This window comes from Aspergillus campestris, assembly GCF_002847485.1.
Source record: "Aspergillus campestris IBT 28561 chromosome Unknown P168scaffold_10, whole genome shotgun sequence".
Taxonomy (NCBI): Eukaryota; Fungi; Ascomycota; class Eurotiomycetes; order Eurotiales; family Aspergillaceae; genus Aspergillus; species Aspergillus campestris.
The window spans coordinates 1,459,631-1,486,338 of record NW_020194345.1 but is presented as its reverse complement, the minus strand read 5'-3'; the positions used below and the strand labels follow the sequence as shown (position 1 = coordinate 1,486,338).

Below are 26,708 nucleotides of genomic sequence, written 5' to 3'. Positions count from 1 at the left end.
AATGAATAAAAGCAAAGACCAGACAGAGAGAGAGGAAGAAGGAAGGAAGAACTACTTTGGAGTCACGAGAAGTTTATGTTTGTTGATCGCCGTTTATGCCGATCGGGCACCGTTGCCTGATGACTCATCTATCCACTTATGCTTCCTCCTTCTATCCTTTTTTATACTTCTGTCGACTTCACTTTGACTTCACTCTCGACACTCTCCATCTTAGATCGATTGATCAATTCCGTCCGATGCAGAACCGCCTGTACTAATTCCTCGTTCACCGGCGTCGCCACCCCCACTTCCCTCCCCCGTCGCACCCAGTAGCCATTGATGAACCGCACCTCGGTCTCACGGCCAGCGCGCATATCCCACACCATTGAGCACGTCGTCTCGGCGTTCTGGGTGAGAATGTAGCTCACCGTTTTCTCCAGACGGTCGACGGCGAACCGCTCCCGCACGCCCGACACCCCCTGCAGTTCAGGCAGTGCGAGGACGACCGCCGATATCTCGGTGAGAATGGCGCGACGGAGCGCCGGCATCGTCACCAGGAAGCCAGTTTTCGCGTCGTGCAAGGCGCATGTGGGGTTGCAGAACGCATTCAGGGCCAGTTTCTCCAGCTGCGTCTGGAAAACCTGGGTGTACGCGTCGGTGCGGGCATTGAACCGCGGGGAGCGGGGCAGCGTCGCCAGCAGGTCGTCGTCGCGAGCGGGCGCTGGCGTCCGTCCCGGCGGCGGGGGCACCCACCCCAGAGACATGGCCGCGGGACCCGTGTGTGTAACATGGAAGGGCTTGGTGAGCACCACGCCGTGGGAGACAACGCCGACGGCGTAGTGGGGACGGGTGACGGGGTCGGGAAACAGGTGCTCGGTGACAGTGTCGATCATGCCGCAGCCGTTCTGGAGAAAAAGGATGGTGGAGTGGGGGGAGAGACGGGCGCGAAGAGGTGTCAGCGCCGCAACCGTTTGCGGGGCTTTGACGCTGATGATGAGGTGGTCGATGTTGGTGGCAGTGGTATCATGGCCCGTCTCGCCGTGCCAGCGCCCGTCGCGGAGAACTTCGAGATCATAACCCGTCTGCGGGAAGACGGTTCCATCCGCGGTATCGAGCCGGATCTGACGCCCGGTGGCGCGGTAGGCATCCGCCAGGCTGGCGCGGTGGAGGAGCAGAGTGACCGGGGGTGGGTTCGGCATGGCCCGCAGGCCGTGCGCGGTGAAGGTCCCGATACTTCCCATCCCGAGGACATGGATGCGGGGGGCATCTGGTGCGGAGAGGGTGGTTTTAGGGCGGGGGAGAGCGGGGTGGAGATGCCGCGACGGGGTTGAACCACACGGACGCGTCATGGCGGGGAGAAATGCGGTGCGAGGGCATCGGATACCTGGAGGAAGGCCCGCCATCGGGGTAACAGTAGGGAGAGGTCAGTTGCATCAAATTTCAAGCGACCGTGGGCATCGAACGCGCCAGGCGTGTCTTGACTCGATCGATCCACCATGGTGTCTTGGCATCTGGCGATGATCCCAGGGTTGGGCCCTGGTGGCTTTCCTACATGGTGAGCATACAATTGTAGAGAATAACGATACTGGATTAAGTGGTCGAAATATCTACTGCGCAGGAGGATCAAACTTATTCTACAGTACTCGTATATACATCTATAGTCAGTGCTCCCCAAAGACACTAGGATGAATGATAGAAAATACAGACCAAGTCACCATCAGCTCCCCTTCCAGAAAACACGACCCTCCATCAGTCGCCGCGCCGTTCGATAGACCGTAGCATGACAGAGCGTCCCATCCTCCCCATACTCCGCGCCCACCACCAATCGCCCGCTGGCATGACCCAGAGTCAGCCCCGTCGAACTGACCCGGGTTCCGCGCGTCACGTCCGCCACGACACTACCAGGCACTTGCGCCGCCGCCGCCAGGGCCAGCGCGACGGTAATAGGCACAGCCTTGTGCGGCTGTCCGACGGAGAGCGCCCGCACCAGCACGTCGACCTCCTTTGGTGTCTGCCCAGCCTGGGCAGCCCGGTCGTCCGACAGCGGGGACGACACCAGGCCGATCTTGGGCACACTGCCGGGGACGTCTTCCAGTTGATCCGCCAGACCCATAGCCACCCCAGCCTGGCGCCGGATGGAGTCGAGCCGGGGGAGCAGCGTGGGGTGGGTGTCGATCTCGTCGGGGGTGAGATTTCCACGCACGCCCAGGTCTGCTGCGCGGACAAAGCACGCGGGATTGCTCACGTCGATGCAGGTGGTCTGTACGCCATCGAAGGTATCCGCCACGCGACCCGTAGGGAACAACCGACCGGTGCGGGAGCCAGCCGGGTCCAGAAAGTCCAGCTGAATGGGGTCAGCCGTGCCGGCGACTCCATCGATGGCAAAGTCCCCCTCGGCAGCAGCCTCACCGTCGACAACGCCGAAGCGCGCGCGGACGACCTTGCCGGTGTTGGTGTTGTGGATGCGCAGGTCGACGCGGCTGTTCGTGTCAGGCGACACGGTGACCAGCCCGGCGTCGACAGCGAAGGGCCCTACGGCACTGATCATGTTGCCGCAGTTGCTGGAGTAGTCGACGTGGTCATTGCGGACCCCGAGGGCGATGAATGTGTAGTCGATGTCGGCGTCGGGGCGGGTCGGCGGGCCTACCACGCACACTTTGGATAGACTCGACACGCCGCCGCCTAGACCGTCGAGTTGTCGGCCGTAGGGGTCGGGACTACCGATCACACGTCGGAAGATGGGCGCCCATTGCGATTGTTGGGAGGGTAGGTGGTCGCGCTGAAAGAAGACGGCGCGGGAGGTACCGCCGCGGTAGTACGCGGCGGGGAGGCTGCGTTGGGTGGACAGCGAGCGCGGGGTGCTCATACTAGATCTCCATGGTGGAATAGACCGTTGAACAGCCCGGAAGGGGCTCAATCGCATGCTCAACATGGTGGATGGGGGTGTGGAGGATATCAGAAACCCCGAACAGAAGTGGGAGAGAATCGGGTGATCGTCATTATTAAGAATGCGCCTGCGTCACATTAACCTCGGATCAGCAACTCCCCACTACATCCTATCACCACATCCATTCCACCATGGCCTCGTATTTAGTAACTGGAGCGTCGCGCGGACTGGGTCTCGCACTGGTTCAGCAATTAGCAGCGCGTCCCGCGACCGAGGTGGCCTCTATTGTGGCGACAGCACGACAACCCCGCGAACTCCCCTCGCTGGTCGAGGCCTCGCGCGGGCGCATCGCCTACGTGCCTCTTGACACGACCAGTGCGTCCAGTGTTGCGGAAGCGGTGGACCGCATCCAGCGAACGCATGGGAACTTAGACGTATTGATCAATAATGCCGGCGTGGGGTCCTACACGCGTGGAGGAGTGACTGAGATGTATGACCCACCAGATGGTAGACAGAGTACAGACTGACCCCATCTAGGGATGCAACCGATCTCACAGACGTGATGAACACAAATGTCACAGGAACACATCGAGTGACGCAAGCCTTCCTACCTCTCTTACGACGGGGAACCCGCAAGTCGATAGTCAACATGTGTGCGACCCTTATCCCATATCTGTGTCCAAATCCAGCTAACAAACAAGCTCAACAACAATGGCCTCCCTCGACAAGGCCCAAACCTATAAAGACATGCCCGTCCCAGCCTACCGAATCAGCAAGGCCGCGCTGAACATGTTGACCGTGCAATACGCGCACGCTCTCGCTGACGAGGGATTCGCTTGTTTTGCTGTCAGCCCGGGGGTATGTCCATCCATTGTCATCTCATGCACCAAGCTAACAGCAACAGTGGCTCCGAACGGATCTAGGCGGATCCCGCGCCGACCTCTCCGCAGAGCAAGGCGCAGACGCCGTCTTGGATATCGTGCGTGAAGCGAATACCGCGCAAAATGGGAAGTTTTTGAACGTCCGTGTGCCGGGGTGGGAGAACCATGAAGGATTGAATCAGTATGATGGGAGGGAACTTCCATGGTAGGCCTTTTTTCAATAGCATGTACAGTAGATATAATTGATGGATTGCGTGGCTAGGGATGCTAACTGGGTGGATGGTTATACGATGCATAAACGTAGACATGGTCCGGTCAGACTGGTTTGCATCGGGATATAAATCAGATCTACTGGGCTACAACACAAAAGAAATAGGTGTTTGTATCATCGTTGGTATCATGATTGATGCGTCTAAGAAGGCTCCGCCCGCAGAACCTACTCCTGAGACACCTCCCCGACAAAATCCATCAGCCCCGTCCCCGTTGACTCCGCCGTCCAAGTCCGCGACCGCGGCGTCGCCGTTGGATCAGGCGTCGGGCGACCGAAGGGATCCAACCCCCCCACGGCAACGGCCTCGACGTGCAGCGCCTCACGCGACAAGTGGACGGTGAGCTTGCGGTTCTTCGCCGACGGCCCGCCCGGGGTGATGAGCTCGCCGTGGTGGGGGGCGGCCGGCTCCCAGCGGCGTCCGGGCGGCGTCGCAGGGGCGGCGGCGATGGCCGCGACCACATCCAGGAGCAGGACGTGCGACAGGACTGCCTCCGCTTCGCTGCGCAGGGAGATGCGAGCTGGGGGCTGCACGTCGGGGAAGGCCGGCAGGTGCACAGCGAGGTCGAAGACGGTCCCGCCCGGCGGACCCGCGACACTGGTACGGACGGTGACGTGGACCGAGGCCTGCGGTGCGGCGAGGGGCCCGCCGAGGGTGGACTCGAGGGGTCGCAGGAGGGTCCGGACGAGGCTCTCGACGGTCGGGACGCCCGGACGGGACGCGGGCGGACGGACGGAGGCGAAGGGCGTGACAGTGCCAGCGCCCGGGAGGCCGGCGGCGCGGCGCACGCGATGCAGGTCGCCCAGGACGGCCTCGAGGGCGCGCACGTGGGCGCGGTGTTGTAAGCCGGCCAGCAGCGGGCGCAGGATGTGGTATTCGGGGGTGTGGCGGCGGCGGGGCGTCAGCGGTGGTGGAGCCTGCTCGCGTCGGTGTCGGTTCTGCCGGTGGGCGTGGGCGAGGAGGATGCGGAGGGCGTGGGAGAGCGCGTCGGCCAGCCGGTCGTCCTCGGCCGTGGTCTCGGAGTCTGCCGGTGGAGGCGAATCCCCGTCCGTGTCCACCAGGTCCAGCCAGACCTCCTGCTCGTCCGAGACGGGGACGCGGACGAGGTTCTGGCGGGTGGTGACGCCGTGGGGGGCCAGGATGCGAGCCTCGCGCATCATCTCGTGGAACAGTTCCTCCTCGTATACGGTGTCGCGCGCCTGTCGGATGCGCGCTTCGATGGCGTCGGCGTCGGATGTGGGGGGCAGAGGGGTGCGCGAGGCGCCGGTCCAACGGTCGGCGGTCTTGACCCGCACGCGGACGCGACGGGCTTTTTGCGGCACGAGGCCTTGGTTGAGCAGGAGGCTGCCATCGTCGGCGCGGCGCAGACTGGCCAAGCCGCGATCGCGGAAGATGGGAGTGGCTGTCTCGTTAGCACTCACCCACCGGGAAGTAGGTAGGGGGAGGAGGGGCCGGGAGAGAGATACCTTCTAGGAAACCGTATTGGACGCCTAACGCCTGGCGATCGCGCGGCAGACGACAGACCTTCCAGCCCTGGTTCTGGATGGAGAGAACCTCGTCCCAGTAGCGGGTCTCGGCGGCGACTTCGGATTCAAGACGGGAGGCCGCGTTCAGAAGTTTGTTGGCGGCAGAGTTGAAGTTCTGCAGGCGCCAGCCGCGAGAGACGGCCTCGGTGTCGCGACGGACGGCGTCGGGCTTCGGAGGGGGATCGACGACCTCGGGGGTCAGGGAGCCCATGGGGGCGACCTGTTTGAGATAGGCGGACATGGAGGTTTCGGCCTGACGGGGGGCATGTTGGGAGATGAGGAGGGAGACGAAGTCGAGGGCGAAGAGGGCTTCCATGTGGGCCTGGCTGGGGGGGGGGGGTTAGTCCGGGTGGTCGTCTCTTCACCACCTCGCGGGAAGATGACCTACTGAGCAAACTGGGTGATCTCGGCGCGTTTGCGATAGAGCTGGTCTAACCGCTCGGTGGTGTCGACCTCGGTGGGGGATTCATCGCCGTCGTCTGAAGCGTCATCGGATTGATCGGCGATGCGGCGGCGCAGAAAGTCCTCGGAGACGTGACGGAAACTGCCCCATTGGGTGTTGATCTGGGCGATCTCGACGGGGAGGGGATCGGGGGGGTCGGGACGATCGAGACGGGGGCGGAGGGGGAGGGAGAAGGAGTCTGACATGGTCGAGGTTGAATGGGGGGTGGATGAGGTGAGGGGGAGGGAGAGGAAGGAAGAAATGAAGTTATCCCGACACGGTCTGCCTCAGGTGTCATCACGTGATATATGCATCAACGATGGACGTCACAACAATAAAACATGTTAGACCACCAGGAATGAAAATCCAAACACTTCAAGATAACAGCCATAAGAAACTCCCGGGTGTATTCTACATCTCCGTGGTTATCCTGCCACGTCGCTGTCGCCGCTCGGTGGTACAGATATGGCCTGATCGTATACCGGGATATATATTGCCTGAGGTACCCATACTGCAACCATTTAATACCAGCCATTGCGCCCTCCACATTCTTCTTCTTTCTCTATCACTTCAGAACTACCATCACTGCCATCTTGAGCATCCATTCTATCGAAAATAACTCATTAAAAAAAAGAGAAAAGTGAAAATAGAGTGACATCACGACGACGCTAACCGGTTTGGGCTTCCCCGCACTAACCCGATCCAGTCTAGTCTCTCTCCTTCTCTTACTTCCTCCTCTTCTCTTCTTCTTCTCTTCTTACTTTCTTCTCTTCATCTTCATCTTCATCTTCATCTTCATTCTCCTCTCCTCTCCTCTCATCAACTCTCATCCCCCTCATTGGTTTCCCATCATTCGATCTGGTTGGCTGGTTCACTTCAATTGATTCTTCTGCATCGGATAGTGACTTCATACTAGCCTTCCGACTAGCTTCGGCGGGGCCCAATCCGACCAACGAGTCTGTGACGTACGACCGACGACCGGTTTCCACTCCCTCTTTTTTCTCACCGGTACCATCCACCCCCGAGCCTAACACTGCTGATCTCATAATGCTCCGGACGACATTCTTCCTGTCCGTATACTAATTGCCGCAATTCTCCCTCATCCAGACCACCCACGAACTCTCCTCACTCCCCCCAAATCTCCCCCCCCCCCACGTTCGATCCCAACCATGCCTCCGATCGAACTCCCCAAGCGCCGGCGCATTGCCGTCCTCACCTCCGGAGGTGATGCCCCCGGCATGAATGGCGCCGTCCGCGCCGTCGTCCGGATGGCTATCTACTCCGACTGCGAAGCCTACGCCGTGTTTGAAGGCTACGAGGGACTGGTGGCCGGCGGCGAGATGATCCGTCAACTACACTGGGAGGATGTCCGCGGCTGGCTCTCCCGCGGCGGCACCCTCATCGGGTCCGCCCGCTCCATGGCCTTCCGGGAACGCCCCGGCCGCCTGCGCGCCGCCAAGAATATGGTCCTGCGCGGCATCGACGCCCTCGTCGTCTGCGGCGGTGACGGCTCCCTCACCGGTGCCGACGTCTTCCGCGAGGAGTGGCCCGGCCTGCTCGAGGAGCTCGTCAGCAGCGGCGACCTCTCCACCGAACAGACGGACCCCTACCGCTCCCTCAACATCGTCGGCCTCGTCGGCTCCATCGACAATGACATGTCCGGCACCGACGCCACCATCGGCTGCTACTCCTCCCTCACCCGCATCTGCGACGCCGTCGACGACGTCTTCGACACCGCCTTCTCCCACCAGCGCGGCTTCGTCATCGAGGTCATGGGCCGCCACTGCGGCTGGCTCGCCCTCATGGCCGCCATCAGTACCGGCGCCGACTGGCTCTTCGTCCCCGAGACCCCGCCTCGGGATGGGTGGGAGGACCACATGTGTTCCATCATCACCAAGGTATTGCCCACATAACCACCGACTGCGATCAAGGAAGCTGATCAGGTAGAACCGCACCGAACGCGGCAAGCGTCGCACCATCGTCATCATGGCCGAAGGCGCCCATGACCGCCAACTGAACAAGATCTCCAGCAGCACCATCAAGGATATCCTGACCCAGCGCCTCGGCCTCGACACCCGCGTCACCGTCCTCGGCCACACCCAGCGCGGCGGCCCCGCTTGCGCCTACGACCGCTGGCTCTCCACCCTGCAGGGTGTCGAGGCCGTCCGCGCCGTCCTCGACATCAAGCCCGGCATGCCCTCCCCTGTCATCACCATCCGCGAGAACAAGATCATGCGCACCCCCTTGATTGAGGCCGTCGACATGACCAAGCGCGTCGCCGCCTTCATCGAGCGCAAGGACTTTGACGGCGCGATGGCCCTCCGCGATTCTGAGTTTAAGGAATACTACTTTGCCTATCGCAACACCGCCACGCCTGATCATCCCCGCATGCTCCTACCTGAGAACAAGGTACTGCCTCTCCCATCCCCCCCCCCAATCGCCCCCCGCCTCCACGCAAGACGGAAGAGAACTGACCAACCAGCGCATGCGCATCGCCATCATCCACGTCGGCGCCCCCGCCGGTGGCATGAACCCCGCCACGCGCGCCGCCGTCTCCTACTGCCTCGTCCGCGGTCACACCCCCCTGGCCGTCCACAACGGTTTCCCCGGCCTCTGCCGCCATCACAACGACACCCCCGTCAGCTCCGTCCGCGAAGTCCACTTCGTCGAGGCCGACCCCTGGGTCAACGAGGGCGGCTCCGACATCGGCACCAACCGCAGCCTGCCCGCCGAAGACTTTGAGACCACCGCCCGCTGCTTCGAGCAGTACCGCTTCGACGCCCTCTTCGTCGTCGGCGGCTTCGAGGCCTTTACCGCCGTCAGCCAGCTGCGCCAGGCCCGCGACCGCTTCCCGGCCTTCCGCATCCCCATGACCGTCCTGCCCGCCACCATCTCCAACAACGTCCCCGGCACCGAGTACTCCCTCGGCAGCGACACCTGTCTCAACACCTTGGTCGAATTCTGCGACGCCATCCGCCAGTCCGCCTCGTCCTCGCGCCGCCGCGTCTTCGTCATCGAGACCCAGGGCGGCAAGTCCGGGTACATCGCCACCACCGCGGGGCTGGCCGTCGGTGCCGTCGCCGTCTACATCCCGGAGGAGGGCATCAACATCAAGATGCTCTCCCGCGACATCGACTTCCTGCGCGAAAACTTTGCCCGCGACAAGGGCGCCAACCGGGCCGGCAAGATCATCCTGCGCAACGAGACCGCCTCGTCCACCTACACCACCCAGGTCATCGCCGACATGATCAAGGAGGAGGCCGACGGCCGCTTCGAGTCGCGCTCCGCCGTGCCGGGCCACTTCCAGCAGGGCGGCAAGCCGTCCCCCATGGACCGCATCCGCGCCCTGCGCATGGCCATCCGCTGCATGATGCACCTGGAGGACTACGCCGGGAAGTCAGGTGCAGAGATTGCGGCCGACGAGCTGTCCGCCTCGGTGATCGGTATCAAGGGCTCGCAGGTGCTGTTCTCGCCGATGGGCGGCGCCACGGGACTCGAGGCTACCGAGACGGACTGGAAGCGTCGTCGTCCCAAGTCCGAGTTCTGGCTGGAGCTGCAGGACACCGTTAATATTTTGTCCGGACGGGCCACGCTAGGCGAAGGAAAGATGTCATGGGCTTGCTACGAGAGTATGTCTCCTCCTTCTTTCCCTTACCCCTCCCTCTCCTTCGATCACCTTAAAAGTGGAAACTAAGGATAATAGATATTATGCCGCCCGCATCCCGACCAGGCTCACCCTAGCCACCATTCCCAACGCAATGAAGTGATGATGTATGACGAAGGCGGCGTGGTTTTACCCTCCAGTACAGTACAGTAATTCTAGTTTGATATTCTGTAGATGCAGACGACCCTGAATGCAATGTTCTTTATTTCCTATGCTATACTATGCTATCATGTTCATGTATATCCATCACACCCCATTCCCTCCAGCAGCAACATTCTGCTCGATCGCGTCTAGCTCGTCTAGGAGGGAGACCGTTTCGGCGGGACTGGCGATCCACGAGGTTGTGGATGCGAGACGGGCCTATCACATCTTGTTAGACTCTCTCTCTCTCTTCTTGATACACGGCCATGGTGTTATACTGCAACTTTATCAAAAAAGGAAGACTAACCTTGAAATCATTGGCACCAGCAGAGAGGAACTGATCACCAACATGCAATGTATGCGAAGCCCCAATCCCCCCAAAGTAGCGCTGGCAGGCGCGCACGCCCCAGGATTTGTCGCCGATGTCGACGAAGACGTCGTTGCCGCCTATCGTAATTAGCCTCGGGTATGCGGGGAAATAAAGGATGATGTAGGTGCAGCCTACCATTGAATGCACAAAACGGAAGACGGGCGCCTACGGCTGTCCGCTCCAGCGTGTTCTGCACGACTAAGACAGTCTCCTCGAGCTGCTCACGGGCGATCTTAGCCCGATCAACGGGATACACACCCACAGCGCGGTCCTTGCGCAGCACGGCGACGGGTAGCTGCAGGTTCGCGGCAACAGCGCGCAAGGACGTTTCGGCCAGATCCAGCAGGCCCGTGATATCGTCATCGTGCCAGGCGGTCATCTCCGGTAGTAGCCACTCCTCGCGGGGTACGTACGACAGACGGTACGGGGAGGCGGCGTCAAACCGGAAGAGAAAGTTGCTCTCGCCGCCCATGACAACCAAGCCAGCCTGCTGCTCAGCGGGGAGGTCGCGCACGGCATCGAGGAGACCGTGCAACCGCTCATAGTACTTAGCGGCTTCGGTATAACCAGCAGCCGTGACGATGCCAACGCGACGTCCCTGACGCAGCAGACGCAGAATGCGAGGGAGGGTAGGGTTGTCCGGGGTCAGATTGGCGCCGTCGTCGTAGAGGGTGACGTCACCGTCGAAGGTGACGAGGTCGGGTCCATTGTGGGCGCGTACGAGGCCCAGCAACTGGGCGGTGTTGAGAATAAGACGGACGTCGTTGAAGGAGGGGGCGACGAAGCGGCGGCGGCTGATGACGCGGGCGCGGTCCTGCCGCGTGAAGGCGTCTTCGAGGTGCAGGGGGGTGAAGAAGGAGCCGATGGTGGGGACCAGCAGCTTGAGTTTGGATTTACCGGGGGCGCCAATGCGGGTGTGGTGGGAATGGTCGTGGATGAGCTGTTCGACGTCGCGGAAGATCTCCGCATAGCGGTAGTGGGTGTCGGCGGCGACGACGGTCAGGGATTCGCCGCCCTGGGTGAGATCGAGGGCTGTTGGTTGCGAGTGGAGGACAAAGGGGACGGCCAGGAGGCCTTTGATCCATTCGATGAGTTGATCTCGTCGGTGGGACTGGGAGGTTTAGCTGGGGATATAGTATGTGTTGATTGACCGTCTGACCTTGAGGGCGTCTATCTCGCTTAGCCTTGGTTATGGGAATACTGCAGGGTGATACTCACATTCGACGCGGTAGCGGGTAGTCATGGTGGTTATGGGATGATGCAAAGAATAGAATGAAGAGTATGAGAAGAGAAGAGGAGCAACAGGGATGAGAAGGAGAGCAAGGAGAGAGTGGAGATAAGCGGAGTGAGATGAGGGGAAATGATAAACAAAGATAACGTGACCGATAACAGATAACGGCCAGGTCGAGACCCGCTTATGTCATGCAGATCACCCGTTGTCCCAATCGGGAAGGTCTCGCTCGCCAATCAGAGCGCCAGGACGATCCTGCCCGATTGGGAGCCCGCGCGTTCAGGCTCCCACATTCGATACGCTCTCGATGCGGCTGAGAGACGGACAAAGGAACAGGAGAAAGGTCAATTGGGGGATGACGACGACGGTTATATTAATTGATTGATGGTATGACTCACTGAGGTGTCAGGAACACAGCCGACTCGACACGGCGTGTCCTAACTCACCGATACCACTGAGTGGTTAATCCTACGAATGGGGTTTTGGACAGTACGAAGAAATGGGGATGCCTGCACTACACGGCAAAAGTACGGAGAGGAGTATTTATAGAGAGATAAAAGGCGTTGGGAAGTAGTAGGTGAGGAGTATACTCTCCAGAAATATCCTTTCCATCAAAACGAAAATCCCACAAGACAAAAACCCCATATATAATTCCATCGAAAAGAGAGTCAGCAATGAATCCACCTCTATACCCGCCTTCCTCCTCTCCCTCTCTCCCCCTTATCGATGAGAAAGTGTTCTTCTACCCGGAACATCTCCTCCAGCGCGGGCTCCAGATCCCCTCGCGAGATGACCGTCCCTCCTCGGGCTTTCCCTATCCCACCCTCCTGACCGCATACAATGTGACGCCCCACCACTGGGAGCAGTTCACGCGCGAAATCACCGATGCCGCCCGCATGACCCGGCGCCAGTGGAAGACCGTCGTCGGCCAGGGGTTAGGCGTCCTAGCCGTGGGGGGCCTGATGGTCGGCGCCCTGGGAGCCATCCCCGCCTGGTGGGTGACGCGACGGGCCCAGCGCAATCGGGAGGAGCAGAATCTTATCCACGCAACGACAGAGTCGGTGTCGTCACCAGCGTCGGGCGAACAGGAAGATGGAAGAGTAGACCGCGAGGTGGTGGCGCTGGCCGACAAGATCCAGCAATGGAACGACACCTTCTTCGAACCTCGCGGGATCGTCGTGCGTGTGGACCTGCCGTGGGAGGCATTAGAGGATTTGGAGAAGATGGATGTCAGTTTAAAGGGCAAGCGAGGCGAAGCAAAGAACGTGTCGGCGACAAATCCGGAAAAGTGGCAGGGCAAGGCGTCGCGGAGAGCGCGGATCGTGCTGATTCCGTTGGATAGAGGGGTACAGTGAAACCAGAAAAAAATGCATTAAAAAGTCAAGTCGTTACGTCTTTGGTTCTTGTAGTCATAAATAATCCTGGGCGTGCTGCTCAACCAGCTACACCTTGGTGGAACGATCAACCTGCGTCGTGCTCCCCTCCTCAACCATCTCCATCTTCTCCGATACGTTCTGATCGCGCTGCTCGGCATCGCGGTTGCCATACCGTCCGATCTGGTACCATGGCAACTCGAACAGCCGGTCGATCGTCTCGAGACTGCGACCAGCCGTCTCTGGAACCGAGAACCATACCCACACACCGCCGATGAAGGTAACGATGGCGAAGAACCAGAAGGTTCCCTTGGGCGAGATCCCCCCGGCCTCCGGGGCCAGCAGCATGTTCGGCACCGCCCGCGAGTTGCCATACTGGTTGACGAAGTGGAGGGTCATAGCGAGCGACGTGGCCAGGGCGCGGATGCGCAGCGGGAACAGCTCCGCCGTGAGCAGATACTGCATGGAGTTCCAGCCCAGTGCCCACCCCGCCCCCGAGACGTAGATCATGGCGATGGCGCCACGGCTGACGCCCCGCTTCGACTCGGGCAGCTCGAAGGTGTCATCGACGCCCATGCGCGGCACATCTGTCAGGAAGGCCGCGACGTACAGCATTGCGATGGCCTGCAGGGTGATGCCTAGCAGCAGGGCGCGCTTGCGACCGATGACGTCGACCAGGAACAGGGCACATATGATGGCGGCCACGAGCTTGACGATGCCGAACACGGCGGTGACGAGCAGGGACTCGTTGTTGCCCGTGATCCCCAGCAGGGAAAACAGATCAGGCGCGTAGAGCGTGATAGAACCGGCCCCCGACCACTGCGACAGGATCTGGGCCATAGTGGCCATGTACAAGCGGTACAGGTTGCTGCGCACCAGGAAGGCCTCCTTGAGCACCCCGAGCGGGCCCGCGCCCATGGTGGCTTCCTTCTCCGCCTCGTGGGCGGTGTGGATGGCCGTGATCTCCTGGACTACGTATTCGTGGTCCGGGGGGAGCTGGCGCACGCGTGATAGATTGGTCAACGCATGGTCGAACTGGCCCTTCTTGATGAGGAAGCGCGGCGACTCGTATTGCAAAAAGGAGAGGATGAAGATGAGGCCGGCAAAGATAATGTGCAGGCTGGTTGGGACTTCCCAGCGTTTGTGGGTGTTGTCACCCATGTGCAGCTCGCAGCCATAGTTGGTGAAGTAGGCGAGCACGATTCCGATATAGACGAACCCTGTAAAGACGCAGGTGCAGAGACCACGAACGGATGCAGGGGCCTGTCCATGGCGACACCTTGTCAGCCGATGGGTGGTATGCGACGATAGTGGAAGATAAAGGACTCACAATCTCAGCCAGATAGACCGGGGCCACGACGACCGTCTGACCCACTCCCAGCCCCGCCACGAAGCGACCGGCGTAGACAGCTCCCAGGTTCCCGTTCGACCCCATGAAGATCGCGATGCCGATGATCCACAGCACGCAGAGCTGTCGCGTGGCCCAGAGCCGTCCGATGCGATCGCACACCACGAAGGCACTGTCCGTTGTCATCGAATTAGCAAAGGATCCTTAGCACAGGACGTGAAATTAAACGTACAAGAGAGCACCCCCGACGGAACCGATCTGGACCATGGCGGACACATTGCCCTTGATATTGGTGCGCTCGACCTCGGTGTATCGGTCAAAGTGGATGGTTCGCTGGAAATCTTTGGAATTGAAGGCGCCCGAGATCAAGCCCTCATCGACTCCCCGGGCGGCACCCATGAGGCCGAAAGAGAGCACAGCAAACCATAATCGCCAATTGAAGACCTCGCGGGGATCGGGGAGATCCCGCAAACGAAACACATTGACCGGCTTCTTGGTTCCTGCCATGATGTAGAGCACGAGAATTCAGGGAAAATATGGGAGACAGCAGCCCAACCCGAGGAAGCGAGGGGCTGGATGGCTTATATCAATCAGTGTGCCAGAAGTTGTCCGTGACACGCAGCATCTGACCTATGCGGGGGGTTGACCCCCTGCATGCTCAATTCCTCATTTCTCCCTCTCTATGGATAGGAACTCTCCCCGCAAAGGAGCCAAGAACCAGAATCAAAGAACCAGGGTGCATGTAGGTCGGATTTGCGGGTTTTCCGAGAGGGGTGTAGGGTTCAGGATCCAACCGTCTTATTCAAAGCTTATACCCGTCATGATGTCGTTTGTGTATCCCTAGATGTCCCATGACCCTGCAAGGTGTGACCTATCATCCAACCATCAACATCGGTAGCTGCAAGTAACCTTTCCGCCACCAACCACCCCGACTCGCTCCGACCGCCTCGGGGATCGCCTGAGGGGAATCAGTCCACTCGATTTCCCCAGGTTCCTTGGCAGACTGGAGATATGGGGAAGTTGGGGTAATTGTCGGATTGGGTCCGGGTCGGTTATTCAGGCGGTTTGGACCGCCGTGGAGAGCCTGAGATGCCAATGGTCGAGACGCGCGAGAGAATCCTCTCCTTTCTTGTCATGATGCTGCGGGGACAACCCCTCAATTGGCTGGTCGGACGGGAGGTGGTCTCCTATTAGGGTCTGATGGGATAACCTTGCTCTCGTAGCATGTCCTGCAGGATCCGGATCCTGGGACAGTCCATCACTCAATATCCTTTCATTCCTTGGTAAGGAAGGATCTTCAATAAAGAACGTTCGGAGACAGTCCGAAGATCGGGGGGTGACCGAGATCAAGAACAAGTTGATGAACTTGACGAGGTTGATGAGGACCGATGGAGAAGAGAGTTTGTTCGCGAGAAAATGGAAGAATAGACGAGGAGTCAGGTGACTAGAGTGAATGATGGACAGGTCTGTTGTTGATACAAGACAGAGATCAGATTTGAAAAACTGAGTAAGTATTGTCTATGGAACGAATATATATATCTATATTGACAGCCATCTCCATCACATAATTATGCCAATTAACACCTTGAACAAAAGGGATGATGCCATGTTCTGGTCGATTATATATATGACTGATTGAGACAGTGATTGCTGTGAACAGCGGGCACTGGCCAACTGGCAACTGGCAACTGGCAACAGCATGACACGTGCCAGGGACCAGCCCTAATCCACAGGAACAGCACTCAACACACCTTACAATGGTCGCATGATGGAACATTGTCATATTCAATAAATCAACAAACATCATCCTACAGGAGAATGCTGCGGGAGAAGAACCAGGCCGCCTACGATATATATAACGACCTCGGCATGACGCAACGACAGGAATACCCCGTGTGAACAAACCCGCCTCGACCTCAATCGCGGATGCCTTTGCAGAAGTGTCTATTTATATCAGCCACGACATGATCAAATATCTCTTCGAGCTAGGGTGTGGTGTAGGGGAGACAGACATTACCAACTGTCTGTTTCTATTGATAGATTGGTAGTTGCCTGTCGACTCACCTCCGGGACTTCTCAAAGACTTCAAAGCCGATTCCCAGCGGAAAGGTACCGACAAAGAAGCAGCCTGGAAAAACTCCGGCTGATCGACAGTGGATAAAGCCACAAAAATAGAAACCCAGAGCCAATCATCTCGATTTCTGTCTGCGTGTCTCGGGTAATCGATCCGGGCGTTTCCACGGTTGATATGCGCGGAATGAGGAAAATCCTCAACAGCTCCACGTGGTGTGCGTTCCTACTTTGGATCTTCTTCGGGATATCAACTTACGGAAAGACCCCGAGCCGATGAGAGAACCCTGGCTCGACGGAGTAGAATTTCCCGGATCGAAGAAATTCCCGCGTGAAATGGCCAGGGAGACTGCAGCAGCCACAACATGTCTCACTTAAATCGAGTTTTAGCTCCCCATGTGGGTCCGCGCTTCTCATCCCCTCGACAAAGCATGATTGAAGAATATATAGAAATTTTGCCACCGGGACCATATATCTAGTGTTGTCGACCTGGAGTTTTTCAATCAATTCATCCATTCAATCCTCTCTCACTCCATCACAAACACAATGAAGCTCTCCATTGCCTCCATCGCTACCCTGCTCAGCGCCGTCAGCGCCGCCGCCGTGCCCGCTGCCTCGACTGCTCCCGCGCTGCCCAAAGCCTTTACCCTCGTCGCGGAGGGCGGTTACACCCTTCTGACCAACGGAGGTACGTTTACAGCGCTATTTTGATCATGGGCCCATCTAACAAACCCCAGAAAACATCTACTTCGGCGGCAACGGCACGGACAAGGAAATCCTCATCCGTAAGTCCATCCACCATCCATTCTATTTGTCCAACAAGACAACTGACAGGCGCAGTGCATTCCGGCCCGAACGGCGACCTATCATACACCCAACGGAACGCCGTTCCCACCGCCTTCCAGAACCTCTTCATCGTCGAGAAGGACGTCCTGCCCCTCGGCCTGACCCGTCCTCACTCGGGCGCGCTGCCCGAGGGCGCCAACATGACCGCCTTTGGCGTTAATGAGAGGGGATTCTTGACCCAGGGCGGGAAGGACTGGTTTGCTGTTGACGGATACGGTGAAAACCCCGTGAAGGAGGTGTACTGGTATGGACGGCACAGCTCGACGTACAAGGCGGCGCCCTTGTGGGTGAAGGAGTGCAGGGGTTGTTAGGGGGTTACTCGCGACAGTGCGAGCGAGTGGTATATATGATATGGCATTAATATATAAACATCGTGTACAGTTGTGGAGCCGATAGAGCTGCTCCTGAATAATACAAACATTTGGAACGAATTATATATTGCGGTGTAGGCAGGTATATACTCATGCGTAGGCAGGATGACGATGAGCTACTAACCGTCCTTCTTGATGGAATGATCGACCGGGGTCACATCCCCGAGCGAGGTCGGTGGCTCCCCTCGCTTCTCCTCGCGCACTGTCTGCACCAAGATGGCGGTCGTCCACAGCGCCAGGGCGATTGAACAGCCGATCATCGCCCACATGCCGCGGGTGAAGCGCGGCGCCAGATCCGCCGAGTAGAAAACCACGCTCCACCACGCGTTGATGGCGTTGTTGCCTAGGTTCATGCTGGCGATCACCACTGAGCGCTGACGTGCATCTTGCTGGCGCATGGCATCGTTGCACCAGGCGAAGAACGTCGCCTGGCAGGCGTACACCGCGCCCGCCCAGTAGTACGCCGCGAAGACTGTCGTCGTGGAGTCGAAGCAGGCGAGGATCATCGCCGAGGTGGCCACCCCCGTGACCCCGATGAAGTACCCCACGAGATAGCGCTTCCCGCCGAGCACGTCGGTCAGCGTCGCCCAGAAAAGCGTTGACACGATGCCCACGGCGGGCACCCCGGTCGGGTAGTTGTTCAGCTGGGCCACGCTGTAGTGGTTGGTCGGGTGCGCCTTCATGTAAAGCGCCAGCAGCGCATTGCTGGAGAACGACTCGGTCTCGCCGGCGATCACCCACAGCATGACGAAGCCCCACCAGTACCAGGAGGTGAACAGTCGCTTGAGGAAGGCCTTGTTGAGCGGGCTGCGCGCCGCGTTTGTATCGGGGAGACGGGACACGGCCAGCTCCTTCTCCGCGGCGGTCAGATATGGCGCGGTGGTGGTAGTGGGAGTGTCCGGGAAGAGGAAGAGCCCGTAGAGGGCAATGGGCAGAGTCATCAGTCCGTCAATCTACCGTCCATCAGTAATCGTGGCGATTAGTAGGAAGAGGGAGTTCATACGATGAATAACCAGCGCCATCCGGAGAGTCCCCGCACCCCGTCGAGGGAGGTATGGATCCCCGTCTGGATAAAGCCACCGAACATGGTGCCTGCCAACCCCGACGCCGTGAAGAGGCCACTGCGCTTCCCCAGCTCGCGCTCGGTGTACCACGACCCCAGGATGTAGTGCGTACCGGAGAAGGTACTGGCTTCGGCGATTCCCAAGAAGAAGCGGACCGCCATGATCCCGGTGGGCGACGACACCGCCGCCGTGACCATGGTCAGGCCGCCCCACAACAGGACCATGGCCGGAAAGAAGATGCGCGGGCGCCAGTACGTCAGCGCCAGGTTACAGGGCACCTGGCCCACGACATATCCCACGGTGAAGATGGCGTTGATGACAGTCAGCTGGTTCCCCTGGAAGGAGAGCTCCTCCTTCATCCCGGAGACGTAGGCATTGTTGAGGTTGGAGCGGTCGAGGTAGTTGAAGAAGTAGGTGACGCAGCAAAAGGTAAGGATGAAGAAGTCAATCTTGAAGAGCAGTTTCGATTCCGCCGATTTCCACATCGTGAGCAGATCCTCGTCCCTGGAGGCTGTGTGCGCGTGTTCCCCCAATCCACTGGACGAAGCGATTCAGGAAATCGACCGGGAGGGGAATGCGCCAGGCGACCGCAGATAAAGGACTTCCTCCGGTGAGATGTCGGCTACCTCCGAGGGTTACTCGATGAGGGGGGAACGTGGCGTGTGGGGACCCCCATTTACGAGCAATCAACCCAGAGCAGATCGCGCGGGGGGAGAAATTGGAGATTGGAGGCCGAGACTGCTGGATTGATTCTAGCTGAAGGATCCGTTGGGGTCCTTCTGCTTGAATTCCATTTGTCGCGATGTTCTTTGTCTCCGTAATTGGCCTCGGTTATCAGTAGTCACGACAGTACCCCGTGAATCCACTCAACTGATAGGGATAGGGAGGATGCGGAGGGAGAGAGCTAGCGAGTCTACTAGGATATAAAGAAAGAGTCACCGAAGTGGAGCGAGAGAGAAAGAGAGACACACACACAGAGCGCGCGCGAGAGATGTTTCTACGGCGTCAAGTTCTACTAAAGCGGCAGTGGTCACGTGCAGGGAATGCAGGGATAATGACTCAGCATTTTATCCCAAGGCGGTGAGCCTCGTGACGCCAACCAACTCATCCGTCTTGGGCCTTTTTCTCCCTTTTCCTCTCCACGTTTTGTCTGGCATTCCTTGACCTTCTTGATCCTGACCAGGATGCTGACCGGTCCTCCCGTCCGACTACAATTGGTGACACATGTGAGATCGCACGGTTGCGACTGAATCCGCTCGCCATGGGGTTGTTGGCGCCGTTTCGTGACAACCACCCTGAACGCCGGGCGGGTGTCGAGGAGAAAGCGACCGTGGTGGAGCAGCCCACCCGGTATAGTTTCTTCACGACCCGCCTAGAAGCGCCCCTCTACGCCGGGAGTACTCACGAGCTCGCCTCGACCTATACCCCGTTCGAGACCTTGTTGGATACGGGGGAACACAGTGGTCTGTGGTGGCTCGATGTGGCATCTCCGGCGGACGGGGATATCGAGAGCCTCTCGCGCGCATTCGACATCCACCCGCTGACCACGGAGGATATTAAGATCCGCGAGTCCCGCGAGAAGATTGAGCTGTTCGGGCCCTATTACTTCCTCTCGCTGCGGCCGCCGCAGGTGCAGATGGACACGGCGTCGGGTGTCCGCACCTCGTCGCTCAACGTGTATGCGTTGGTCTTTCGGGGGGGTGTCATCACCTTCACCTTTGGTGATTGTCCCCACCCGGCGCACGTACGCTGTCGCATCAAGGAGCACCGTAGCCATTTGGCGCTGACGAGTGACTGGATCTGCTACGCTCTTATGTACGTAATGCGAGGAAGCCCTTGTGGGGGGCGAACATACTAATAACCACAGTGACGATATCGTCGACGGCTTTGCCCCCTTTATCGATCGCATCGAATCCGGAGTGGAAACTATGGAGGACAGCGTGTCGATCACGCGTCCCGACGACATTGGGCTGGCCCTGCAGAATATCTACCACTGTCGCAAGGAGGTCACCCGCATCCGTCAACTGCTGCACGACAAGACGGACGTCATCCGGTCGTTTGCCCGTCACTGCGACTCTTTTGGGGCCGCGTCGACGCAGGTGGCGCTCTATCTGAGCGATATCCAGGACCACGTCCTCACCATGATGGCCAATCTGGCCAACGCCGAGCAGATGCTCTCGCGGTCGCAGTCCAAGTACCTGAGCCAGCTGTCGTTCGACTCGACGCGCATGCGCAACTCGATCGTGGCGGCGCTCAGTCGGCTGACCGTGGTCGCCTCGTGCATCGTCCCGATGCAGTTCATCACGTAGGTCTTAATCCCCGCTGAGAATCATTGGTGTCTGTTTACTGACTCGACAGGGGTTTGATGGGCATGAACGTCCCAATTCCGGGGAAAGATGCGGACGGGTTGAATTGGTGGCTGGGGATTCTAGGCTTGATTTTAGGGTTGATTGCAGTTTTACTGGTGATCGCCAAGAAGACCCGATTCTTATAATGAGACAATTTCCCCATCGACATTCATTTTCCTATAACGATAGTTTTCCACTGCACGCCTACTCATGGTGCACCGCCTTGGCTGGCACGGTGTTCACGTGCAGACTCAGCAGATCCGGCCGGGAGTAGTGACCCACCGGGTCACACATGTTTTTGGCGCCGTGGATCGCGTCCAGATCGACATCTGCCGTCAGGATTCCCTCCTCTCCTGCGGGCATGGGCTCCACCAGCGGTCTCCCATCCGGCCCGAAGATCATCGCAAAACCACCGCCGTCCTGTAGTCCGTGTCAGTGCTGTTATCGTCGGTTCCGCATCCGCTGGCAGGAGCAGGCAACATACCTTGTGGAAAAGCCCTCGGTCCTTCACCCCCATCAGCTCGTGGCTCTCGGCTTTCAGCACCCCCGTCGCGCAGAGGACGAACGTCTGGCCCTCCATCGCGACCATCTGACTCAGGCGCTGACTCGCCTCGCCCGAGTTGCTGTATGGCAGCGGGAAGTCGACCTCGCGCGGATGTGCCGCGAACGAAGGCCACGCCGCCACGTGGATCTGCACGTTCTGGCTGTACTCGTAGTATCGGAGGAGAGGCTGCAGGTTTTCCCAGCAGTTCAGGGCGCCAATCCGGCCGTGCTGGGAGTCGACGACACATTTGAGGGAGTCGGCCTGGCCTTCGCCCCAGAGGCTACGCTCCACATGGGTGGGCTTGATCTTGCGACGGTTGTGGATGATTTCACCGGATTCGTTGATGAAGGCCTGGATGATTCGAGGGTGAGTGGATGTGATCGGGAAACCGTGGTGAGGAGGGGAGGGGGGACGCCGACCTGAGCCATGTAGATACTGCCATTGTCCTTTTCGCTATACCCCAACACGACAAACACGGAATGCTCCTTGCAAGCATCCTGAATCCGTCTCATCTCGGGCGAATCTCTGGGCAACGACTGGGCGATGTACTTGGAGACGAACCCGCCGGACTCAAATGGGGATTGCGCCCAGATAGGCCTGTACGTTTGTTAGAAATCACTTCTTTCTTTCATTGAATCCGCGTACAGCGACTTCGAGAGGGATTACCAAGGATACCCTCCGATCCAGACCTCCGGAAAGGCTAGGACCTGCACGCCTTTCTGCGAGGCCTCTTTAATGAGCTCGATAGCTTTGTTGACGGCCCCCTCCCGATCCAGGTACACTGGCTCGGCCTGAATGGCACCCACACGGACAGTAGGCATGTTGAACAATGGAAATCGTATTTTTTTTTTTTGAAAAACCGAATAGAAAGGATGGTTCCAGGGAGGTGGGGTAAGGGAACAACGTGTGTGTATATATACATGCCCCTCGCGTCCCGCCAACGCGACACTAGAGTTCGTATGACAGGCGATCGGCAGGGAGTTTACTTTCTTCCCCTTAGTCTCCTGTCCTTCTCCTCTCTTCTCCTCCACTTCCATCCCATTTGGACTAGCAGCATTAGTACTGCGACCATGTTCAGCCTCGTCTGATCAACGTGATAAAATATATACACGGCGTCTGTGAAGATCATCATCCCCGTCTACCGCCTGAATAGGCGCTTCACGCCTCTGACTACAGTGTTCACTCCCCTACCCAACCACTGATAAACAGGGACGACCGGTTTCCCGACCGTCCGTACCACCGCCGCGAACCAAACATCGGGAAAAAAGCGAACAGCAATAGCCCAGGGCCAACTGATGGCCGCAACCAGGACGCAGATCGCCCACTGTTCCCCGTAGATCGGCACAATGCTGAACGCAGCCCCGCCGAAATAAGCGATAATTATCTGACCGCCCACCATGAGACAGGTGATGCCGATGAAAAACCAGTTGCGGTGGAGGCCCGTGAAGATATTGAACTGGTTATCCAGACGCCGGTTGTTGAACTCGTTGAAGATCTGCATCCACACAAATGTGTTGAAAATGATGGATCGACGTTCGGCGTCGGGGTAGGGTAAAAGGTGGTGGCCGAAGTGCAGGGTCAGGGTCACCGTCAGTTGGAAGATGGATTGGCCGATGATCATTTTCCACATTGTGGTGGATATCAACGGCGCGCCTCCTTTGGCGGGCGGTCGGTCGAGAATCTCCTCCGTGGGAGGGTCGGTCGCCAGCGCTAGGGCGGCGAGAGAATCCCTGGAAACAGGGTTAGACTGGGTTGAATCTGGAGGGATTGGACTTACATTATCAGGTTGATCCACAGGAGCTGGACGGCCGTCAGCACTGACCGCATCTCCGGGTCAGACACGGACGAGATGAAGGTCAACAAGACGGCGGTGATATTGACCGTGACTTGGAACTGTAGGAATTTCCGCACGGCATCGTTGACAGCTCGTCCCCACATCAACGCAGTGAGGATCGAGGCGAAATTGTCATCCATGAGAACGATCGCCGACGCTTCCTTGGCTACTTCCGTCCCGGAGATGCCCATCGAAAACCCAATATTGGCCGCCTTGAGCGCTGGTCCATCGTTGGTCCCGTCGCCAGTGACGGCCACAATCTCTCCCATGTCTCGGAGTCGGGTCACAAGAATCTTCTTGTCCTCGGGCGAGGAGCGCGCCAGTACTTGCAGATGGGGGAGGACTTCCATGAACTGCTCATCGGATAGCGCGCGGAACTGGGGCCCCTCCATCACCACACCCCCCGAGTAAATTCCACAGTCGGTGGCGATCGCTTTGGCGGTAACCATGTTGTCACCGGTGACCATCCGGACGGTCACGCCGGCATGCTGGCACTTGGCCACGGCCTCAGGAACACCCGGCCGAATGGGATCCTGGATGCCCACGATTCCGATCAACGCCATGTTTTCGAGAAGTAAAGATATGGTTGCCCCATTTGGATCCTCCTCACTGACAGCTTCGACCGGGGGCCATGTCGGAAAGTCTCGAAAGACTAGGGATATGGTGCGAAGAGACTGTCTTGCATAGTCCAAGATGACGTCGTCCAGACGGCTCCGTTGGCTATCATCCAGGTCACCAACATCCCCAGAAGGCGTACAGAGCCGGGTGCTATACCCTAGTAGAATCTCCGCCGCGCCCTTGACAAGAAAGCGATATCGCCCGTCCGGGAGTTGGATGACCGCACCCATGCATTTACGGCCAGAGTCGAATGGCATCAATTGGACGAGCTTTACATTCGCCCGCTCTTCCGCTAGGGAACCCATGCCGAGGACGTCGCGCGCGAATCCCAGCAAGGCGGTCTCGGTTTTGGAACCAACGAACCCCAGGGCGCCGTTTTCCTCGCCCTCAAATGCGGTCGAGTTTACGGCGACCGACTCGATCAGCATACGTCTATACTCTGGAGCTATGTCGCGCGCGAAAGCAGTTGACCGGCGTTCGTCACCGGTCTGATTCTTGTCGTCGAAGGCGTCCGCACCGAAAGTTCCCGTGACGACGGTCATGCGGTTTTGCGTCAAGGTGCCGGTCTTGTCGGAGCATACGGTGGTCGCGTTTCCCATTGTTTCGCAGGATTTGAGGACGCGGACTAGGTTGTTGAGCTTCACCATGCGCGTCGTCGCGTAGGCGAGAGCCAAAGTGACGGCCAGGGGCAAGCCCTCGGGAACGGCCACGACGATCACCGTGATGGCCACGATGAGGATATCGGTGAACTCGGACGCCCTTTCGGTGCTGCTCATATGATTGCCAGAGAGGGACCCTAGGAAACGGAACAGCAGGACAAAAAACAGAAGGATGGCGGCCGCGCTCCCAAGTTTCGCAATGGCGGTGGCCAGGCCATCCAGTTTCTTCTGTAACGGGGTGGCTTCCATATCTTGGCGCATCGCCATGAGGATTTTGCCGTAGCTGGCATTGACGCCAACTGACGTGACCAAACAGGTGCCAACGCCTTCGAGGACCTTGCTGCCGGAGATGATAAAGGGATCTAAATCTCGGAGTTGGGTGTGACCATGCTCTATCAGGCTCACCACCCGCTCTGCCCCTGTCTTTTTGAGCTGATCGGATTCGCCTGTTGCAGACGACTCGTCGCACTTTACGTTGTGTCCCTCAATGAAGACCGCGTCGACAGCGACCAGATCGCCAGGCTCAAGGTGCAAGATGTCGCCAACCAGGAGGTCATGGACAGAAATGCGGACAGCCTTGCCTGACCGAGTGACCGTCACCTCCCGGTCTTCCTTCTTTGCGTTGAGCTTCGCGAAGGCTCTCTCCTTCTGGTAGTCGTTCAACGAGCCTACCATGACAACGATCACGATGGCGACGCAGATCGCACATCCCTCGACCCAGTCCACTGACATGCCTTCGCCCGGCTTGTGCGCCTCGAAAGTCTCGTATAGCCCTAATGCCAGGGATATCATGGCTGCTGCTGTCAGGAGGATCAGGATTTTATCATTATAAGCTATCCACACTAGCTTCCAGAGCGGCGTGGGTTTCTTTTCCGGAAGCACATTGCCTTTGAAGACACGGATTCGCTCGGCAGCGTCTGGAGATGAACCCGGAGCTGCTTCTTTCGGCCCGTCACGGTCATTATGGTTTGTGGGGCCCATGGAAAGGCCCGTCACTATATCAGCGTGGATCCCCTTCGCCAGTCCCGAAAGTCCACCGAGGGCCATGAGCGCCGGTAATGACTTAGGGTTAAAAAGCTTGTTGAGTTGGCCCGGCGAGAACGAGAAGGGGTTGTTCTCCACCCGGAAGTCGGCCTCGCAGCCAGGATCGGGTTCCAGGGCATTGTCCTTTTCCTTGATCGAAAAGAGACTAGACACTGAACTTGACCGTCGCTGCTTCTCGGAGGGAATTTCCAACTGGGACCTGCTGGGCGCGACAGTGCTACCGCTCATCGCCCGATCTCGACCGGCGTATTCGCCTGCGACGGGCGTCAAGTTGCTTGAAAGGTGTTGCTGGGTCGCTCCATCCGTCAGTAGCGCCTCGTGCGGGCCGTCAGACTCGACGAGAGTTGTATTAATTTCCTAGACAGAGGTCAGTGTCGAAAGAGCAGCGAGAAAACGACCTACGACTGACGGGAACATGGACGGTAATCGCCGGCACTGAAACCTCCCTCGAGGCATCCTCGGTGTTATCCGCCGGCCGCATGATTTGGGTAGCCTGGGTATGCGTCTTGGGCTTCCATGAGGAAATCTTCTCGATATCACTGGTGTCTATACACCGGGGGAGTAAATTTAAAAGAGGCCTGCACAGCCCCCTTGACTAGGATCTGGAGCCGGGGGCGTGAAACTTTGTCAACGCGGCACCTGTGACCGAGTGGTCCCAAGAAGCCCAACGCGGAGCCAAGCCCGCTTTCCCACCGGACTTGCGGACTATATCTCCCAATTACCGGCACGGGATGGTCGTGGCACTAGCATATTATAATCGACTTACGATGATCGTGCACCCTCGACTGTGCTAGATCTGTGAGTATCCACGGACCCCGAGCACAGCCTCTCATCGCATGTGCCGTATTGCTGTGGTTACCCTGGGCCTAAGATGCGGCTTTATTAAGATCCACACGCATTGCCGTCGCACTGATGTCATCATAGTAGCTAGCAGGGAACACATCCTAGCACTGGTGGAGCCTTGAGCCTCAAGCACACCTCTGTGGAACATTCGACCTGTCGGGGATGATAAGCTACCGACTCCCTGGACTGATAGCCTCTGCAGGTAGCTCCTGGCCTCGCCCGCGGGGGCGGAGCCTTGCCCGAGCTATGGCAGGTCGATCGCCCTTACATTCTCCCCGAGGGATTCGCCGCGCAGCCTTTCCAGAAAATGTGAATGGGGCGGAGTGAGGCTGGTCTGTAATTCTACTCGGCCGGAG

The 26,708-nt window shown here is 58.5% G+C and overlaps 13 protein-coding genes across 13 annotated transcripts; 5 read left to right on the top strand and 8 right to left on the bottom strand.

Annotated features, from left to right (window-relative positions):
• Positions 1-2: 2 nt before the first annotated feature.
• On the bottom strand, positions 3-1,225 carry P168DRAFT_292440 (ketopantoate reductase family protein). The gene has a single exon (XM_024837585.1). The coding sequence runs from the start codon at positions 1,176-1,178 to the stop codon at positions 162-164; it is 1,017 nt and encodes a 338-aa protein (XP_024690975.1). The 5' UTR covers positions 1,179-1,225; the 3' UTR covers positions 3-161.
• Positions 1,226-1,579: 354 nt separating this feature from the next.
• P168DRAFT_292439 (DUF453 domain protein) lies at positions 1,580-2,923 on the bottom strand. Its single transcript, XM_024837584.1, has one exon. It carries the CDS (start codon positions 2,909-2,911, stop codon positions 1,697-1,699), a length of 1,215 nt encoding a protein of 404 aa, XP_024690974.1. The 5' UTR covers positions 2,912-2,923; the 3' UTR covers positions 1,580-1,696.
• Positions 2,924-3,014: 91 nt separating this feature from the next.
• P168DRAFT_333938 (SDR family oxidoreductase) lies at positions 3,015-4,225 on the top strand. Its single transcript, XM_024841687.1, has 4 exons — positions 3,015-3,356; positions 3,404-3,517; positions 3,568-3,724; positions 3,771-4,225. Exons 1-4 carry the CDS (start codon positions 3,058-3,060, stop codon positions 3,954-3,956), a joined length of 756 nt encoding a protein of 251 aa, XP_024690973.1. The 5' UTR covers positions 3,015-3,057; the 3' UTR covers positions 3,957-4,225.
• P168DRAFT_273509 (mediator of RNA polymerase II transcription subunit 17) lies at positions 3,859-6,349 on the bottom strand. Its single transcript, XM_024835374.1, has 3 exons — positions 5,931-6,349; positions 5,483-5,868; positions 3,859-5,418 (listed from the first exon to the last, which is right to left on the bottom strand). The coding sequence occupies exons 1-3, from the start codon at positions 6,188-6,190 to the stop codon at positions 4,184-4,186; spliced, it is 1,881 nt and encodes a 626-aa protein (XP_024690972.1). The 5' UTR covers positions 6,191-6,349; the 3' UTR covers positions 3,859-4,183.
• Positions 6,350-6,879: 530 nt separating this feature from the next.
• Positions 6,880-9,981, top strand: P168DRAFT_292437 (ATP-dependent 6-phosphofructokinase). The gene is made up of 5 exons (XM_024837583.1): positions 6,880-6,992; positions 7,092-7,882; positions 7,932-8,393; positions 8,467-9,613; positions 9,688-9,981. Exons 2-5 carry the CDS (start codon positions 7,154-7,156, stop codon positions 9,723-9,725), a joined length of 2,376 nt encoding a protein of 791 aa, XP_024690971.1. The 5' UTR covers positions 6,880-6,992; positions 7,092-7,153; the 3' UTR covers positions 9,726-9,981.
• On the bottom strand, positions 9,832-11,497 carry isn1 (IMP 5'-nucleotidase ISN1). The gene is made up of 5 exons (XM_024837582.1): positions 11,378-11,497; positions 11,319-11,329; positions 10,295-11,270; positions 10,097-10,236; positions 9,832-10,008 (listed from the first exon to the last, which is right to left on the bottom strand). Exons 1-5 carry the CDS (start codon positions 11,400-11,402, stop codon positions 9,895-9,897), a joined length of 1,266 nt encoding a protein of 421 aa, XP_024690970.1. The 5' UTR covers positions 11,403-11,497; the 3' UTR covers positions 9,832-9,894.
• Positions 11,498-12,064: 567 nt separating this feature from the next.
• Positions 12,065-12,745, top strand: P168DRAFT_320915 (uncharacterized protein; the record flags this gene model as incomplete). The annotated part of the gene is made up of 1 exon (XM_024840414.1): positions 12,065-12,745. The coding sequence occupies one exon, from the start codon at positions 12,065-12,067 to the stop codon at positions 12,743-12,745; it is 681 nt and encodes a 226-aa protein (XP_024690969.1).
• An 87-nt stretch (positions 12,746-12,832) lies between these two features.
• On the bottom strand, positions 12,833-14,618 carry P168DRAFT_284087 (putative MFS quinate transporter; the record flags this gene model as incomplete). The annotated part of the gene is made up of 3 exons (XM_024836108.1): positions 12,833-14,026; positions 14,094-14,283; positions 14,344-14,618. 3 exons carry the CDS (start codon positions 14,616-14,618, stop codon positions 12,833-12,835), a joined length of 1,659 nt encoding a protein of 552 aa, XP_024690968.1.
• A 2,109-nt stretch (positions 14,619-16,727) lies between these two features.
• P168DRAFT_320913 (uncharacterized protein) lies at positions 16,728-17,338 on the top strand (the record flags this gene model as incomplete). The annotated part of the gene is made up of 3 exons (XM_024840413.1): positions 16,728-16,869; positions 16,919-16,966; positions 17,022-17,338. 3 exons carry the CDS (start codon positions 16,728-16,730, stop codon positions 17,336-17,338), a joined length of 507 nt encoding a protein of 168 aa, XP_024690967.1.
• Positions 17,339-17,517: 179 nt separating this feature from the next.
• On the bottom strand, positions 17,518-18,947 carry P168DRAFT_329299 (putative MFS pantothenate transporter; the record flags this gene model as incomplete). The annotated part of the gene is made up of 2 exons (XM_024841457.1): positions 17,518-18,351; positions 18,402-18,947. The coding sequence occupies 2 exons, from the start codon at positions 18,945-18,947 to the stop codon at positions 17,518-17,520; spliced, it is 1,380 nt and encodes a 459-aa protein (XP_024690966.1).
• A 776-nt stretch (positions 18,948-19,723) lies between these two features.
• On the top strand, positions 19,724-20,956 carry P168DRAFT_240838 (magnesium transporter CorA family protein; the record flags this gene model as incomplete). The annotated part of the gene is made up of 3 exons (XM_024833736.1): positions 19,724-20,277; positions 20,330-20,767; positions 20,821-20,956. The coding sequence occupies 3 exons, from the start codon at positions 19,724-19,726 to the stop codon at positions 20,954-20,956; spliced, it is 1,128 nt and encodes a 375-aa protein (XP_024690965.1).
• A 58-nt stretch (positions 20,957-21,014) lies between these two features.
• P168DRAFT_320910 (carbon-nitrogen hydrolase family protein) lies at positions 21,015-22,175 on the bottom strand (the record flags this gene model as incomplete). Its single annotated transcript, XM_024840412.1, has 4 exons — positions 21,015-21,230; positions 21,295-21,705; positions 21,774-21,951; positions 22,030-22,175. 4 exons carry the CDS (start codon positions 22,173-22,175, stop codon positions 21,015-21,017), a joined length of 951 nt encoding a protein of 316 aa, XP_024690964.1.
• A 105-nt stretch (positions 22,176-22,280) lies between these two features.
• P168DRAFT_257664 (cation-transporting atpase) lies at positions 22,281-26,330 on the bottom strand. The gene is made up of 3 exons (XM_024834568.1): positions 25,919-26,330; positions 23,132-25,866; positions 22,281-23,084 (listed from the first exon to the last, which is right to left on the bottom strand). The coding sequence occupies exons 1-3, from the start codon at positions 25,988-25,990 to the stop codon at positions 22,493-22,495; spliced, it is 3,399 nt and encodes a 1,132-aa protein (XP_024690963.1). The 5' UTR covers positions 25,991-26,330; the 3' UTR covers positions 22,281-22,492.
• Between the last annotated feature and the right edge of the window lie 378 nt (positions 26,331-26,708).